This window comes from Phalacrocorax aristotelis, chromosome 3 (genome assembly GCF_949628215.1).
Source record: "Phalacrocorax aristotelis chromosome 3, bGulAri2.1, whole genome shotgun sequence".
NCBI lineage: Eukaryota > Metazoa > Chordata > Aves > Suliformes > Phalacrocoracidae > Phalacrocorax > Phalacrocorax aristotelis.
Genome location: NC_134278.1, coordinates 75,661,835 through 75,680,463, shown reverse-complemented (window position 1 = coordinate 75,680,463; position 18,629 = coordinate 75,661,835). Strand labels below are relative to the sequence as shown.

At 38.2% G+C, this 18,629-nt stretch overlaps 1 protein-coding gene across 2 annotated transcripts in view; it reads left to right on the top strand.

Moving 5' to 3' along the window:
- Window positions 1–18,629, top strand: part of PRKN (parkin RBR E3 ubiquitin protein ligase) — a 783,437-nt gene that overhangs the window by 629,027 nt on the left and 135,781 nt on the right. For both annotated transcript variants that reach the window (XM_075088053.1, XM_075088052.1), the window contains exon 8: window positions 15,942–16,003. In XM_075088053.1, the coding sequence (XP_074944154.1) occupies window positions 15,942–16,003 (62 nt within the window). The remainder of the gene's footprint in view (window positions 1–15,941; window positions 16,004–18,629) is intronic.

Here is an 18,629-nt window from a genome sequence, read left to right as displayed (position 1 = left end):
CTTTGCCTCTATGTATTTATTTTTCTATTTAATATTGAGATAGTCATTGACATTAGCTTACTTTCCTACACGAGACTCTCCTGAACAACAAAGACACAAAGCATTAGCCTGAAACATAAAAATGTCACATGTCCTCTTATATTATGCACAACCTGTCTTTTAATGTTAACATTAACCTTCAATTCAGTTGGATCTGTAGATACTAGGCTGAAAAAATTCAAACTGACATGGTGGTGTATTTTTTTATTGCAACTATTTATATTTATCTTCAGATCATATTTTCCAGGTACAGAAATAATTTAGGAAACTATTGTTAGAGTTGCTGGAGATTCAGTTGATTAAGCACCTGTCACCTGAATCAGTTTTATATCACAGCTCTTCTAATTCAGTGGCCATTGCACACACGAAAAAAAAGTCGTTGTACCTGTCAGGTGTTTGCTACCTTGGTTTGTTACTGTCCCGGTGACAGAGGATATAGTCCTAATGATCTCAAGTGTGCTGTGACCCTCCATCAGATTCCAAAAGTAACAAAAAATAAAAAGTAAAACTAGATAATGCTCCACAAGCTTCAAAGGCGAACAATAATTATATATAGAGAGAGAAAGGGGATGTGCATACATGTACCAAAGAATTTGTTTCAACAAAGTTAACTTTTGCATTCAATGCCACAGACTGCTTGATAGCAGCCACACCGTGGACTCTTTCATAATGATTGCAGCAGGTGGGAGCAAAATAAAATGGGGAAATGGGTGAAAAACCCATGACTGTAATACCCATTGATGCTCCATTCATGTAGCCCCCCCTGTGGGTTGTTACATGAATGTAGCATCAATGTGTCAGATGTTAGGCAAGGCATGCTTCTTGGCATAACCAATAAAGCAGGGAAAAGCTCTCTAAATGGAAAGTCACAGTTAGCTGTGGAAGTAGAGATAGGAAAATGATCAGTGACAGCAATCTGTAGCCAAACATCAAAAATCCTGCTTTGCTCTTTTTTCCTTTTCCCCTGTTTCCCTCAATAGACATCCATCAAACTGCAATAGGATTTCTGCCGGCCAGTTTGTGTCTTGTAAATTGACAAGAGTGGGGAGAATCACTTTGCCTGGAATCCCTGCTAAATTACATGAAAACAGGATTTATGCTGCATGTAAACTGTGTAAATCCAGTCAGCTTTTAAGTGGAAACCAATTTTGTAGTGTGTGAGTAGCATTGATTTGTTAATCTGACAATTTTTTCAAACAAGCTGATGTGGATTAGCCAGTTCTGATTGTATGCCTCCTACAAGTCATTTGAGTGCTGGATAGCTTGGTGAGTAAAGCACTAGAAATTAACCTTTGAAGCCCTTGCCTATAAATAAATTATTGATCCTTAAAAAAGAATCAGATAATCTCATTAGATACAGTTTTCTGTAGCCTGAGTCTAGATCCTGCCATACAGAATCATTTATCATAGTTGACGATCTTTTTCCCGAAGCAGGCAGGAGCTAAGCTACAATAGAAAGCAAATCCTGCAGGAGTTGATGCAGAAGAGCAGTATGAAGAATTTCCAACCAGTTTGATGCTTAAGGGGTGTTTGTTTCCCCTCCAAATAATTCTAAGGGCTTTTAGCTTTTATGTATGCTTTTATAGCTGTATATCCAATAATTCTCAGTCGGGGAAAAAAGTGTCTCTGAAATTTCATGCATGATGGTATTCTAGAGCCAGACAGAAGTAGGAGGAATGAATTTCTGATCCATGACATAACAGACCCAAGTGGAAAATACATAGCAAGCAATGTAATATTGAAAGGCAGAAGTGATACAGAGTTCAGTACTTAACATATAAATGACTGCTCAGAAGTACTCTACAGAAAAAATAGTTAACATGGTGTCAAAAGGTAAATGTACATGCGGTGAGACCTAGTGTTGTCACTTTTTACAACCGCATCTCAGTGATCTACTGAAATGAAGCAAAGTCAAGTGAGCATTTTAACGACATGAGGAAAAAAGCTGAACCTTATGGTTAGTTTCAGTAACTTGACTTTCCATTTTGCAAAAGGAAAGAAAAAACAGAGGAGACTCATGCCAGAGCTCTGTCTGCTGCTGGGGAAAGGGGAGACTGTGTGTGTGGGGAACGAAGAGGGGATTCCTGGGAGGAAACAGTTCTGACTTGGCTTATCAGCCTGCTTAAGTGTTAACATCAAGGACGTTCCAGTCCTAACTTGTAGTACCTGCCTCAGCATTCATAGTGCCAAGCTGTGTGACTGCAGGACCCCGCTAGGTATAAAGTTTTGCAAAGGCTTTTTTTTTTTTCTGATTGGAAATGATTGGTATGGCAATACCCGTACCCAAGAGGGGGAAAAAAACCATGTGCACTCCCCCCCAGCCCTCTGCAGTTGGACTCTGTACCCTGTGGGGTTTCATGTATGCAGTCAGTAAGATTTGCTCCTATACCTGTCTATTCTGGCTTCAGTCTCACAGCTTTGAAACACTGCACTGTTGAAAGAATACAGAAAAAAATGTAGCTGAGGGAAAAAATGTGCATGCTTTAGATACGGGAAGTAATTCAAACATTAGAAGAAATAGTGTCATATAGAGTGTCTAATTTAATGAAGATATATTGGGCTTGTGATAATGGAATTATTGTGAGTTTTTAAAAAATGTTAGACGGGACCAACTAATTACAAGGCATAGCATATCTCTGTGTAAGGTGGTAAAGATAAAAGGTGTGTGCTGTTACTCTGGATTAACTCAAAAGTTATTTGTGGCCATGTAAGTAAAGACTAGAAGGAGTATCCTCTAGTGTGGTGTGGCAGCTGTTCTGTACTGAATTGTTAGCGTAATCTCATGAAATTGCTTGCACTAATTCACTTCAGTGTACCGATGAGTCTGATGGCATAATGCTGAGCTGTGGGAGTTCTCTCCCACTCTGTACATAGTAAAGCATATCCATTTTCCCCCGCATTCCAACCCCAGTGCACCCACTGAGCTTGGGGTAAATTGCAACAGCCTTGGAAATTTATGGCCATGGTGCAAGTGCAGCCTCCTTCTCTGACCCATCCACCTAGCAAGGGCAGTGTTTTCTCACAAGGGACAAAATTAGGTCAGTTCATGTATCAGCATGATGACTAACCAGAGCAGAATATTTTTCAATATTTTGCAGAAATCTGTGGCTATTTAAAAATAGATATTGCCCCACCAGGTAGAAATTGTTCAATATTCCTTTACTGATACTAGTGTTCCAGTTTTATCCCTCTTGATTAAAATGTTTATCCCTCTTGATTAAAAAAAACCGACACTGGACTGGACTTCAGCTATACAGTAAAAATTAGGAACTGTTTTGTTATTCTCAGTATTATTTTTGAAGCTTTGCAGAAAGAGCCGGATGTTAAAGTGTTTTGTTTATTTCATAGGCAAATAATAAGTCGTGCGCCATAAAAATGGATAGGCCATCTTTGATGTTCATTGACAGATCCAAAGCAAACCATTCTTTATCAGAAAACACTGCCTTGCTAATAAAGTGATCCCAACAGCCGAGCTTGTGCTGCTTAATTTGTTTCCATGGAGTGATATTACAATCCTGACATACTGAAAAATCGCCTCGCAGAGACTCATATTGCATTTGTTGCTGAGCGCATCTTTGATATAACATTTGTTATTGCAGTGCTTGGGGTGTCTTCAGAGGAGTAATATTCTAAATGAACCTGGCTGTATTATCCCTTTAATGTAGACTAGAATTTTGCATTAAATTTTCAGCTTTTTTCAAATGTGTTTTGCCAGCCATTCATCATGAGTGGTCTGTTCAAGAATAGGGCCAGTATATCAATATAAAATCAGAAAAATCCTTAACTCTCTGTCTTTGGGGAACCTCTCAGGTCGTTCCAATTTTTTTTGTTAGATGAACAGACAGCATGATCTCTCATATTTATGCCTGCCTGTCAGGTTTTTTTATAGTAGAAACACGAATCACTGTTTGTAATGCAGGATTAGCCTGTCTCACACAATGTTATTAGAATTAGATCTGAGTAGAGAGTAACTTAATTTCTTTTTCTTCTGTATTTAACTTTAGTTTTCTCATCCCACACGAGCTTTTGCACCGCCAGGAACACTGCGTTTAATGTTAGAGTAAATATTGAACAGTATATGTATTATTTGTCTGGATTTGCACAGACAAAAAATGAGAGCAGTATGTAGTCCCCCCTCTGTGGGCTTCTGTGTTCTGAGCTGCCAGTAAAATGTAAAAAGATTGTACTATGATGTCCTATTAGACCTCAAGACTGGAAGGACAGTTTGTATTGAACACGGGCATTTTTCATAATTATGTTGCCTGCAGGGTTACCACCTGCCCTAATGATTAAGGTGAAAGGCAAAACCGTCCTCATTTCACAAGTGGAACTTTGCCATGTTCCCTCACAGAGAGCAATAAGATATGCATACACGTGTTGCTGCTGTGAAGGAGGAAGAGAAATGTTAGAATTAGGTAACAATTAAGATTTCAACTCTGTTATGAAAATGCAGGTCACTTTTAGACAATTGCTTCATTCTTTAGTGTTCTGGAAATGGTTTTCTGTCATAAAATCCCTATGAAAAAGAGGAAATCATAGCCATTCATCCAGAGATGTCTGTACTATTCTGTGAGACATAACATATTCCATGACTTTTTAAAATTCTCTTTTGGTTGGATGGGTTTATTGTCCATGAACATTTATTTTTAGAGTAGCCTGGGCTTGCCTTGTAGTCTGAGTCATTTGTGTAGCAATTTAAATATTTGTCTAAGCTCACAGTGAAGAGCTCATGTTGAAGCCCTATAAATGCTGCACAGATTAAAGGATAGTGTTTTTTATATACTGTTTATACAGAATGATGTCATATGCCGGGGTGGGGGGGGGGAAAAACCCAAAAAGAAATGCAAAAGTAGAAAGAAAAGCATTGCTGTTTCTGGGTCATTGAATATTGTTTGCCATTCTCTTTTCTCCAGTAGTAATTTTGTGCATGCTTATGCATGTGTGAGTATGCATGAGTGAGACCTACATGTGTGCATCGTGGGTTTTCTGTCAGATATTTTTAGCTTGACATATTGATTTTCCTCTATTGTGGTCAGAAAATAACCTTTAAACATTGTATTTTAATATCCTTGAACACTACTTTTGTAATTAAAGAGATTGAAAGCTGTATTAGTTCTCTGGCACCTGGCCACATCATTCCTGATGGTACAATGGCTTATTCTGCATTTCATAGTCTGTGTAATAACCTCACTTGGTAAAATACGAGTGAGATGGAAATTTATTGCAACATGAATTGCTGAAACTTTTCCTTCTGTCTGTCATTTCCAAAATTATAGTAGGACAGTTCCCTTAATTCAACTTCTAAGGGGAAGGAGAAGAAATATTTACTCTCCAATATAATTCCCAGGACTTGGGTTTTACAGTATACTTCTAGTGTCAAGCCATCAGCTGGAAAATGGCTGTGTGAACTTTGGCTTAATTTCAGCTTAGAAACCTTTTAGCACTTTCTGTATTGCACCAGTTTAATTCTGGCATTCAGAAATGACAATCTTTTAAAGGCTTGCCCTTCAGTAACTGGCAAATGAAATTCTTCTATAGTTATTTTTACCTTGTGTTGACTTTTATTCAGGGATAGTTGGATTTGCCCTGAGAAGACAATCTCCTCTCTTACAAAGTCTCCACCACATGCTGAAAGCTCCTGACCTCTCACTTGCCTTCTCAAAGGTACTGATCATCATCAAAGGCCAGCGCCAGCATGAAGGTGGGAGTTTGAGAGCGCAAGGTTTTCTTTAGAGATTTCAACTACTTTTTGAATAAAAGATGAGAAAATGAACTTTCATGAATTGAGCTGATTGAGCTAAAAACCTAGTATCCTGAGAGTGCAGAGCTCCTTTCAGCCCAGGTCCCTGCAATGAGATTTTCACTACCAAGGTTTATTGGGTGGAAGGTATTGAGTCTTCCAAAAGAAGTTTAGAGCATCTTTGTTGTGTCTCAACTTTAAAAAAAAAAATCACATGGTTGTGTTAGAAGCCTTAGACTTCCTGATTTTCTGACTTCTGATGTCATGAAGAAACAGTAACTTCCATTAATTAAGAAGCATTTAACAAAAAGTAAATTATGTTATTTCTGTAAAATTCACTTCAATTTGACAAAAGTCAGTACTTGCATAGCAAGAAGGGAGTCTCCTTTTTATTTCTGCTTCTGGAGCTGCTGTATTTGAGCAGTAAAGGGCATGGTTCAACTTCTCATTACAGGTAGAGAGCACCGATTTCATTTTGTTGCATGAGTTTAGTATACACTGAATTCTATAAGAATAGCAGGGGTGAATTTACGCCTATAACTTAAACCAAAGTATTGAGCAACCCGATGGTAGAGACTATTAGTCAAGTATGTTTGCACTTTTGCATGAGCTCCCTGAAGTCTTAGTCTCTTGGACAATACTGATTCTTTCTTAAAAGATTTCCCCCCTCTGATGGACTCTTTCGACAGTTCATCATATAGCAGTGCAGCACGTACAGAAAACTGCCAAAAATAACAAGCAGTGGCACGCTGGCATTGTGCAGCTCAGTACAATTCAGGGCTTGAATGCTGATGTGAGTCAACAGTACTTGTTCAAGTCTGGTTTAAATATTGTTTTAAATATGCAAAAAGCAAGCAAGGAAGCAGGTTCTAAACTGAAATGACAGGTCAATATTCCTGCTGATATTTTCTGTAGTAAAGATTAAAAGAGAGACCCTAGTAGGAAGTGGCTCACGTAGTTCATTACTTCTAGTCATTTGGCTTTAAAGCACCACGAAAAAAAAACCAGTGAGTAGCAGCACAGGGAAGGCCAGAGCTGTGTGCAACGTGAGAAAGCCAGGCCAGCAGAATTCTCTAATCTGAGATGCTCTATTTGCTGCCAGTAGTCAAATTTTATGTGATCCTTTCCCAACTCTGTTGGGGTCCCTTTGCAGAATTTTTGCATAAATACTTCACAAGAGCAAAAATATCTTTTGTGTCTTTGGATGATTTTGAAATTAAGTGCACACAAACAAAAATGTAACACATTCAGCTGGGTAACTGACATCTTTGGTAACTAGTCAGAACAGGACAAGTATTGTGTCCTGACAATCAAGCTTTCATGAAACATTCTTGAATATTAGCTTCAGCAGACTTTTTGATAGCAAAAGAATGTATAGGTCTTTTTACTGACTTCTGCTGTCAGAAGTCAATCAAGAAAAAACGAAAGTTAACATAATATTGTTTGACAGGGGTTATAATCGGGAGGAAAGGGTATTTAAATTCTGAATTTTTTTAAAATCAAATACATTTCTTATTGCAGATTAAGCTTTGCAAAATGAGTGACTTAAGTATATCCTTTATTAGCACACAGTCTTTTTAGCAAAGTATTACACTTTTTGTACATAGCCTGTTTTTTGCTAGTATGAACATGTGTAAGCTTCATTGACTTAATTGTAGCTATGTTAGTTTGCTTGAGCTGAAAAACTGCCCCACTGTTTCTAGTTTTAGAGAGACTTCTAAAGGCTTACAGGAAAGACCTTCACCATATTAACCTCTTGGTGTGTAAACTGCATGCAGGTATTGCTTGTCATGCTCTCTGGTTTAGCATTGCCCAACTGCAGAGACGAGCTTTGCAATCTAAATTCCCATCTGCCGACTTTGAAAGGACAGAATTCAATACTTCTTGCTTTTGAAAATATCTCCTTTTAAATTTCCTTCCAAAGGTATTTATATTATTTAAATACTGTAATATATCTCTTTTTTTGCTTTATCTTGCTATCTACTTGCAAGATAAATTGGTTTTATCTTGTTATCTACTTATCTAGGTTACAGAAAAATATCATCTGGAAACTGATGTCATCAAAATGGCATGAGTACAAGTAAAGAACCCCATGTCATTTTTTACTTCACTTTTTTGTTTTTACTGGATATGTCATTTCTTACACCAGTTGTAAGGTGGCCAGTACAAGGTAGTTGGGTATGAAAAGGTTGTCTCCCCAGTTTTTAAATGTACTGCTGACTGCAGTCAACCATATATTTACAAAAAATAAATCATCATTTGTTTTAGTATGTCCAACAGGCTGAATGCTGCTTGAGGTATTTTGAAATAGATCTAGAGCTAAGACATATTATACTGGCTGATGAAAGTTCTGATACCTATAGATGAGGCAAGGGAATAACCACTGTGCATCTGTTGAACAAAAGTTATTTGGTTTTCTCTCTTGGGGAAAAAATGTTCCATGACTAGACCTACCCCAATCAGAGTAAATTGTTAAAATAGGTATTGAAAGCAGAAATAGGAGTTAATGGGTCAGAGAATTTCATTTTGCAAATGTGGCTCAAATGCATGATCAACATTGAGATTTCAGAAGGTAAATAAATAAGGCCTTTTGTTAATAATAAATTGATAAGTAAACCTAGTGATTACAAGCTGGTTTCATGGGAGGCTTTTGAGTCTGACGTGTGATTTTATGATTAATGGTGGTTAGCAATAATTGATCTTCCAGAAAAAGTCGTGCGCCCACATGAATCCCCTGCATTTTAAGACCTGCACATGCAAGGCCTGGGACTGGAGATGACAAATTATTCACAGAACAGTTTTATCATCTTTCTTTCTTTAAAAATTAAATTTTTCGTGTACAAAGGATGATATCTGCAAGCACAGTGTAGGTCTACAAATTAATGAAGCTTTAAATTTGGTTACATTAGAAAATTATCTAGGTAACAACAGATTAAAAACAGCAATAACTTACTGTTTACAAAAGTACTGCTCATGAAGGTTGTAATAAAATTGTGAAAATTATTTCAATAATACCCTTCTGTGTGAGTGAGAAAACATTTCTACATCTTTCACAATGCACAAGCACAAGCAGTATTCCAAAGATAGGCTTACATGCTTATATTCTGTAAATTACGTAATTGACATTCTTCATAATATTTTTTTCTCTTTTCAATAAAATATTTATGCATTCCAGACACTCTCCTTAGTTTTGTCTTTTCTTGTGTTCACATAACATCAAAAATGAGAGAAGGGCACCAGAAACATCAAAACATTTAATTAACACAAGCACAGTGAAGCCACTTCATACTTCAAAATTGTTGTCAGTTCCCGTAACAGTGACCGCACTGGCACCAGTACAGGACTGCTTTTCACTGGAAGAGACACAGACAGCAGAAAGATGTATTTTTTACACCAATATTCCAATTAGTTGAACAGGTTGAAAGAGACTGGGAAAATGAGATAACAAACAAATGCTCACTAATTACAGGATTTCAAACCTGTTAAGTTTTGTGTGAAAGTCTAGCCTGACTCCCTCTTCTTGCTACCCCGTTACAATTCCCACTGTTATCATGCACAGTGCAGGGCTGGGCTCTTCCTGTCATTCCTGCTCACTCAACAAAGTTGTCTAGGCTGGGTTGTGCAGTCCTGAGTACTTATACCTTGCATATGGAGTCCCAGCTGCCATGTCCCACTGTAGCTAGAGCCTGGCTACGCTCTGGATGGGTACCAACTATAACAAGCACCTCTGAGCTGCACCTTCCCCTTGCCACCTTCTCTTGCTGTGCACATGCAAGAGTCCAGTGTACACTTGCCTGCATATATATATAAAAATCACTGCTATATTGCAAGTACTGCCATTAGAGTGCTGCATTTCCAAACTTTTAGAATTATTTCTTTGAATATGGAACATTTTTCATATCTATACGCCGGTCAAATGATATGATTCTACATAGAGCAGTCAGAAAAAACAGACACGTCCATTAATTTTCTAAGCATGAAGTGGTTATTCTCAGGTATTTGAAACAATTTTCAGTTGCAAGCTCAGTTTAGCGATTAGCACTGTGGAAAGATACCCTCTGAAGGACACTGATAGGTATTCTTACATGGTTATATTCAGAGCTTACAAAAGGGAATGTACTTTTTAGAATTAACAAATTTATGTCTGTTGATGCAGACATAAATTTTAAGTGAGAGAAATGGAAGTTACATTGTGTTCATAATGTAAACGCTCAGTTTGCACAGAACAAAATATGATGGGAAAATTTACATGCTTGTAGTTCAGCATGTGCAGAAATGATTGGGATTGCTGCTGCTGGGTGAAATTAAGCTCATCTAACCTTGAAAGACTAAAAGTTACTTGTGCAAATCTTACCTAATTGCCTTAGACTCCTCAATTAATGGAGATAAGTGGATACCTTTTTTGGGCCCAACGGGAAATACCTTGTGAAAGTGTGTATTTCCTTCTACTGACTAAAAAGGAAGTGTGCAATGAATATATTAGACTAATATAGCCAATATTTAGATGCTTCAATTCAGTGAATTGAATCTCACACAACTGTACCATTTGGGGGAAGATGAAATCTAAAATGCAGAGCAGGTGTCATGGTTTTAGCTGGGATAGAGTTAATTTTCTTCACTGCAGCTGGCACAGTGCTGTGCTTTGGACTTAGTATGAAAACAGTGTTGAGATAACACACAGATGTTTGGGTTGTTGCTGGGTAGTGCTTGTACTAGTCAAGGACTTTTCCAGCTTCCCACGCTCTGCCGGGTGCACAAGAAGCCGGGAGAGGAGGGGGCACAGCTGAGAGAGTGGGTTGAAACTGGCCAAAGGGATATTCCATATCATGTAACGTCATGCCCGGTATGTTACCTGGGAGGGGCTGGCCGGGGGAGGGAGGCAACAATTGCGGCTCGGCGCTGTGCAGTGTCAGTCGGTGGGTGGTGAGCGGTTGTATCGCTTGTGTTTCTGGTCTTTCCCCTTTTTCCCTTTTCCTTTTTATTATATTATCATTATTGTTATTACTATAATAATCATTATTATAATTATTTTATTTTAATTATTAAACTGTTCTTATCTCAACCCACAAGTTTCTTTTTTCCTTTTGCTCTTCTGATTCTCTCCCCCATCCCACAGGGGTGGGAGGAGAGAGTGAGTGGCTGCGTGGTGTTCAGTTGCCGACTGGGGCTGAACAATGACAGCAGGAAATAACGCTATAAATGTATGATAGAAGATAGTATGTAGCACAGAGTCCTACAGCAGAGATATATATGTTTTTAACTACAGTCAGTGAAGACGTATGATTTTCTGTGTTTCTCTGAGGATAAAATTCAGCCAGCACCCATCCCACCCCTAGGCAGGAGCAGGCAGCCGGGGCCACCGGGGCAGCCCCAGCCCCAGGCATCGGGCACCACCCCGGGGATGGGGACAGGCAAAGGCCGGGCTGGGACAAGGGCCCACGGGTGGGCCTGGCTTCGTGGGACCCATGGCCAGGCAGTGCTATGGGGAGCTGAGGGCCGGCCCTACTGCGGCATCGCTGGGGCAGGGGCTGACGTGGGGTCACAGGCTGTGGGGGAGCCCTGGGGGGCCGGGCAGGGACAGTCTGGGCTGGTGGTACCACCAGGGCCCTGGCATCTGCGTTGGTTCTCAGCTGGCCGTATTGGTAACAGCAGTCATTTTTTTTTTGCTTTCATTTTACCAGTTTATGCAATATTAAAGATTGATTTAATTTTTCCTTTGCTTTCTCACTGGAGAACATAAGTCATACAGAGTGATAATTTTAAGCAAAAACAAAACCAGAAGCTAATTCTGACTGAGAAAAAATATGTGAAGACTTGGGTAATTAAATTGGTAGTAGTTAGAATCATAGTTTAATTACAAGTGTAGCTGAAAATGTGTGTTCAGACCAGTCGAAATCTAGGGATTTGTGATGTCAGGAGACATTAAACTGTCTTTTCTAAATTTTGCTTCTTTATTGTTCTCTTGGAGATACATATACTTATATGAACAGGTTAAAAATATCTTTATATCTTTATGAAGAGAATACCACAATGTAAATTGTAAATTTACAGTTGCAAATTTCTGTAACTTTGACTATACCTTTCATTCATAAGTGCAGCATTTGGAATTAAATAATAAAGCAATATGAGACTTGAGCAACAACAAAATTGTTCAAACAAGTGATCAGGGGTATGATGGAACATTTAGAAGCAAATAATATGCTTAAATTTAATTTAAGTAATAAATGCTTAAAGAGATTCAAAGAAATCACATGTGGTGAGTTTATAAAGCTGCTGGTGCTTTGAATTGTGTATCCTCCCTTCATAACTTAGTTTCCTGTTTAGACTCAGGCTTACTCCTAAGACGCCACATTACTGTTATGGGTCTTATTGCTTTGAGGTCAATGGAGCTATGTCAGAAGAAAAAGAGGCATAAAAATAATAAAGATTTGCATCAGTTTTGTATTTCTTACATCTTGCTCTGCCTTCACAGTTAGCAAAAACCTGTAACAGTTATTGTAGCCGAGAACATATGAAACACATAGGTATGAATGTGAGTAGAAATAGGGAACTAATAAACAATTTAGCTGCCATTTTATCAGTCTGCAGATGTCCTCAATCCTGAGTTTTGGCTTCTGATTAAAGGCAATTGTCTGTGCTTTTGCATCATTACCTTTTAACACTCTTATGTGTAATTGTTATTGATTGATGTAATAGTGCTATGGTTCAGTTTATGTCTGTGGAAATTTCATGTATTCCTGTACTGCTGCAAGTAATAATTGGGAAGAGGGAAATGGGAAGTTTCAGTAATTGTTGAGACCATCGATTATAAGGGTTTCTGTATTACAGAGGGCATTAAAAACTAACCCTCAAAGCATTCAACACAAAATAGGAGAAATCTGTAAAGTACAGATTATTTATTTCATGTGGCACATGCTATTTGAGCATCAGAGACTTAGGAAATATACTTTTCTTTTAACCTTTGGTGTCCACAGTTTGCCAGTGAACCCATAGGGTGCTGTGCCTGTAATAAGTCACCAGGAGTGTTTGCATATACATGAATATGTTGATGGCTATATGGGTGGTTTTGTGGATGAGATGACAAATAGTTCTTAATGCTTTTCAGCAGAATAGGAATTTTTTAATCCTTTTTCTTTTTATTTATGGAATGGTTATTTGTCTATAGCCTTTGTCTCTAGTCACAGTGCAGGAATTTAACATAATCCAAGACTTCCAAAACTCCCAAATTTTTGGTAAAAATGGGTCACAGTGTTGGAGCATGTTTTACAAAAATCCTCTTACAGAACAGAAGAAATTAAAGTAGAAATACTAACTATCAGAAATACATTCAGAAATATCCAAAAAGAAAGGAAGATGTTTCAATCTTACTTCTTTTTTTGTTTTCATGTTTCTTATTTCCATTTTTTCCTCAGATTATTTTTTGACAACAATAATTTCCATCGTTTCCTCAAATTATTTCCTCTGCAAGATGAAGATCTGAAAGGTCTTCTTGTAGACAGCAGACTGCTAATGTGTGTCAGTATAATTCAATATTGCGCGCATTTGACATTTCTGAACTCATTGTTGCTGGAAAGCGTCATGCCAACGATGACATGGTTTTTAAGCGCTCTCTCCTCCTTCTTTGCTAGTAACTTCAGGATCTCTTGTATAATCAGCTTTCAAGATCCAGTTAAAGTCTGGACTATGGAAATTGGGCAAGTATCTGAAAAATGGACTACACAAAATGTTGTATTGGGAAGAGGATGCAGCAGTGGACAACTAGTAACACTTAAAATAAACCTATATGCATTAATATATATGTCTATATATATATCTTCATACTTTTACACATTTTTTTACAAAGATGCCTGGTTCCAAAGTGTTTATAGTGTCTAACATGGAAGAAAGAGAGAATGCATGTAAGCAGTTCACATAAGGGATATTATATAAATTATGCGTGAGGGCAGAATGGGATGGATTTCTGGGAGGAATAGGCATTCAGAAAATATGATGTCAAGGAGAATGGAAAGAGAAAAAATTCTTGCTAGGCAAGAAAAAGGAAACTTTCCCATCTTAAGGGATTTAGCAAACAATACATTGGAAAGGATAAGAGGGAAGAAAGAAATGATTGGTTGAAGAAGAACCTGTAAAGACAGCCAAAAGCAGAGAAAAGCAGAAAGCAGTTCAGTTGGTGTTACAAAGCTAACATCTGTCAAAGATTAACAGGCAGTATTACATGAAATCATAATCATCCTCTACACTTAGAAATTCCTATAGCAGTGTACAATCAATGCAGATATTCTCATTGAAAATTACATGCAGAAAAAAAATTATTACATAAGGTCTTGAGAGTAAGAGAGGGGAAATGTGTTTTATGCAGTGACTTTTGATCTGAAACACAGAGAAGCCAGCAGCTCAGGACTACAAGTCAGGCCTCAGGTTGAGAAGATAGTGAGACATTTAGAGTAATTGACACATTCAGACTGGAAGATGGAGATGTAAATCCCAGTGAAATGGACAGAAAAATGCTGCATAGCAGTGATTCTGTGGTGGAAGTAGTAAGGACAACTTTAAGTGCATTGAGAACAAGAAATGGAATAAACAGCAAGAGCCTATGCATGGGGGAAATGAGAGAAAATTAAAGGTGATGCAGGGGTTGTGGTCCTAGAAGTTTCAGAGAATAAAAACGCATTAAGGAAGAATCACTCAGAGCTAAGACTCACATGGTCAAATATGTGGATAACCTCGTGTGCAAGAGGAGGGAAGAGCTGGATGGAAAGAAGACCGTAAGAATATCATAGGTTTTATTAGATGGGAAAAAATAATCATGCATAATAAGAGACAAGCTATTAATAAATAATACTTAGCATATGCTTAAACTTTGGCTGCCTTTGAAAGGGTTTGCTGATAAAGTTGTGTTGATAGTGCATTCTCCACCTGTACCTCCTCTGAATGGAGATAAACTGTTTACCAGCAAGAAGCTGATTTAAATATTGTTTAAATCAGTTGACTAAGTAGAAAGGGTTATACCAGTGGAACACTTGTACTAGTATAATTGTGTCTATAGTAGGGGTTTTACCTTTTTTAGTTGTGTTGTTTGCAAGTATGAAAGCTTTTCCCTTTGCATCCCTAAGACAGCTATGCCGACAGAAGTTGTGAGTGTAGGCCATGCCTCATTGGCTTTGAGTGAAGCCACAGTGCTGGAGATTTCCTGACAACTGTCTAAAAATTCATTTGCATTCTTTTAATGGCAGTCTATTTGTAGTTGCATCAGCAGAAAAAGCAGGTTGATAAAAATCATAGTTCATCCCATGTTCTGGGGAGAACTATGTTCTTAATTCCTTTTAAGGAATTTTCTCTGTTCACACGCAGATGCTTCAATTTATAGTAAGAAGAATAAAGCCCAGATTGCTTTCACAGTCTGCACTTGTATCCCTTGCCAGAAATGAGTCTAGTAGTGTACAAAAATGAGTAGCAGCCTTGGATTTCACCACCAGGAAGGTAATCACAGCCTGAACAGGTCCATGAAGTGCATGGTGTCTAGCAAGACATATTCTTTCTGACTGGTGCAGATGTGAAAGTCTGTAGTGACTGAACATTAATCTGACTGCAAAATCCTGGAAAATCACTCCTCTGCCTGCATAGTTGGTTTGCATATTACACCCTGTGTGTGACAACTACATATTTGTAAAATGGGTTGTATTTGTGACAGCCAAAATTAAAGTGATCTGTGGGGCCTATGAAATCTTTCAAGGAATCAGGGAAAGCCTGTATTATGCTTAGAAATGAGTCCAAACCTGTTGTGTGAATCAGAATTCAGCTTTGGGCAGCTCCAAGGTTTTGATGTGAGATCCTCTTTTAACAGGCTTTTTGGCTTACACTAAGGGGCTGGCTGTATCTGGCAGACAGTGCTGCCCTTTTCATCTTGCTTTTGTTTGTAGTCCTTTGGGAAAAGGGCTAAAATATTCAGAATATAACCTTTCTAAGTGTTCTTGGTAGCATGCTTGGAAATGTGGAAGGATTATTTTCAGCATTCTGGTGCCCTCAGAACCATGCCTAATCTTTCTAATCTTCTTTTTCTAAAGTAATCTGTATATTCTATCTTCTCTGCCGCTATGTATCTTATGCTGAAACTGCACTGACAGGAAGCTCTAAAATGCCTATTTTTGTTTCTTTCCAACAGCTGGCTGTCCAGACTCCTTGATTAAAGAGCTTCATCACTTCAGGATTCTGGGAGAAGAACAGGTGAGTTCGCATCTCAAAGGCAGCGTCTTAATGTCATGAAAGATAGACGCTAATGAGACAGTTTCGTCTCTCTCCAGGGAGGCAGAGTATATCTCATGACCCCCAGTGACCTGAAATGTGGGAAAAAACCACACAGGAGATACATGTGAGATTATTTTTTTTTATTCTATCCATCAGCCTTGACAGGTTATTAATTGGTACATCTGCTATCTGCCACAGCTTTTCGGCTTTTGACTGCAGCAGTAAACAGGCTCTCTAAAACAGCAGACAGACAACCTGACTAAGGGATTGATGCTCATGATATTATCCATCTCTTTTTGTGGCCTTTTTTCTTTTTTAGAAGTGTGTTTCTCATTCATAATTATAGCTGTGCTTTTCCCTCATAAAACTATTTCTGTAGAGGGATTTTAGGAAAGCATAAGTGAAGTGTGCTTTACACCACTCACAAGATGGTCTTAATTATTATTTTGTCAACAATGAAATTAACATACAGAGATATTGAGAAAATTACCTTAGATTTTGTGTGACAAGTTGAATTTTCAAATGCACAGTGCTTCTGAATTTCAAGTTGTCTTTGTCTCTGAAGTATCTCTTTTAATGTACTGGTTATAAAGCCTAACTGCCTGACATAGAGTTGCAGTTACTAGGGACCGAGGGCCTGAAAGCTCAGCATTAATGTGTTGTACATGAGAATATCTGCATCTTTTAATGAACCTGGCACCAAGGGACTTGCACAAGGTTGTATGAGGGCTGTGACAGAGGTAGGAGCAACTCCTGAAATATTAATTCAAAGTCCGGTTTCTTAGGTTTTAGATCAGATTATATTGTCAAGAACGCCCTGTTGCTTCTCCTTTCCCTGTCACTCTCCCTTTTGGGTTTTTTGTTTGTTTTTTTTTTTTTGTTTGGTTGGGTTTTTTTGTTTGTTTTGTTTTGTTTTGTTTTTATTACAGTTAGGGGTGCTGGTACATTTTCTAGACTTCCTAGACTTCCAGTTTTCCTCAACCAGCCCCCACTTCAGTTGTTATAGAAAGTCAAAAGACAAATTCCTCCAGGGCTCAGCTTTTCCTCAGCAAGAAGACAGCATGAAGGGGAGTGTGGGAGGGCTTGTCTGACAAGAATGGAAAAAGAAGACAGAAAACACACTAGGCCAGAGGAGATACTGGAAGCAGCAATCTGGTAAGACTGAGGACTTAGGAAGAGGAAATAAAAGAAATTATGACCACGACTGATGGGGCCAAGAGACTAGTTAGAGCCCAGATGGCAGGCAGAGTGAGAAGAAGATTGGGGAGATGGGGCTGGCTGGTTAAAAGAGGGTAGGAGTAGAAACCAGAAAGGTAGGGATAAGGGTCTGACAAGGAGCTGGGACCAAGGACTGGAAAGTAATGACCAAACATCAAATCTTGCTACAAAAGGCTGGTAAATAAAGTAAGATCTGTATTTAATAAGCTGCACAAGGAGGTGAAACTAAGCAGAGTAGGAGTCTGACAAAAGGAGGGTCTTGAAGGAAGAGTAGGGAACAGCTAAACCAAGAGACTGCAAGTATGAAGGACAGGGCTGAACCATACAGACTTTGATAGTTCCACTGACAGAGCTCTGAGGGTGGGGTTGTAGACCTCAGCCTTGCTAACGACCACTGACAGAGCAATATAATTTAATTGATGGACTTTCCTTTCTTTTCTCCCCGTTCATATTTTAGAAAAGGAAGTTGTAGACATAAAGATGAATGCTAAAAGAGTTAAGAGTGCAAATGAAGAATTCAGACATTAGGAAATATCAGATTTAAGTTTGTTTATGTAATCTTAATTCTTTGTTTGTTCCACTCATCTACCCTTACACGTTTTCACTCAGAGAGTATTAAATCATATGATCATACACAAACTTCAGAAGTGGGATGATGTAAGCCACAAGGAACCACAAAAGAAAAGATAATTAATTTCTGTCCAGTAATAAGAGAAGTCTTGAAGAGGGTAGAGGAATCTGATGAGGAAAGCCTCACTAATCAAATAAATACCATATTTTGTTGCTTGGGATATTTTTGTGGTTCTTGCAGACTTTCATAGTGAAATTACTCCTCTTTATATTGAATAGACCTAAACAGATGAGAAATTTTTGTCACCATGCATTAGGAGCATAAAACTATGCAGATGGAAGGCTGTTTTGCAGAATGGGTCTGACGTAGAAACGTTTGCCTTTCTCTGAAACTGGCTACAGTTACAGGTTATTTGGATACAGTGGTTATTATGGTCTTGCAAGTAGTGAACATTGCCATGAGACTTGAATTATTGCATAGGCCCATACAAGTATAAAGAATATTGCAATTCTATTCTGTCCCTGCAAAAGCATTGTTATCATGATGGTCTGCTGATGAGCGGGGTAGGTCTTGCTTGAAGTTAGCACACACTTTGACAGGGAGAAGTTGGTGCAAAACCAAGGTGTAAAAAATTAAAATACATCTAAATGAAGAAAGAAAGGAATTTCAGGCAAAGTCCTTATCTACATGGCTATCTAATTATTTCTTATACTTACTTAGTTATGTATTTACTTTTTAAAAAGATCTGAAGTATGTCTTTTTCTGTTATCATGCATACTGGATAGAAAAAAAAAATTAATTATAACATCATTTTAT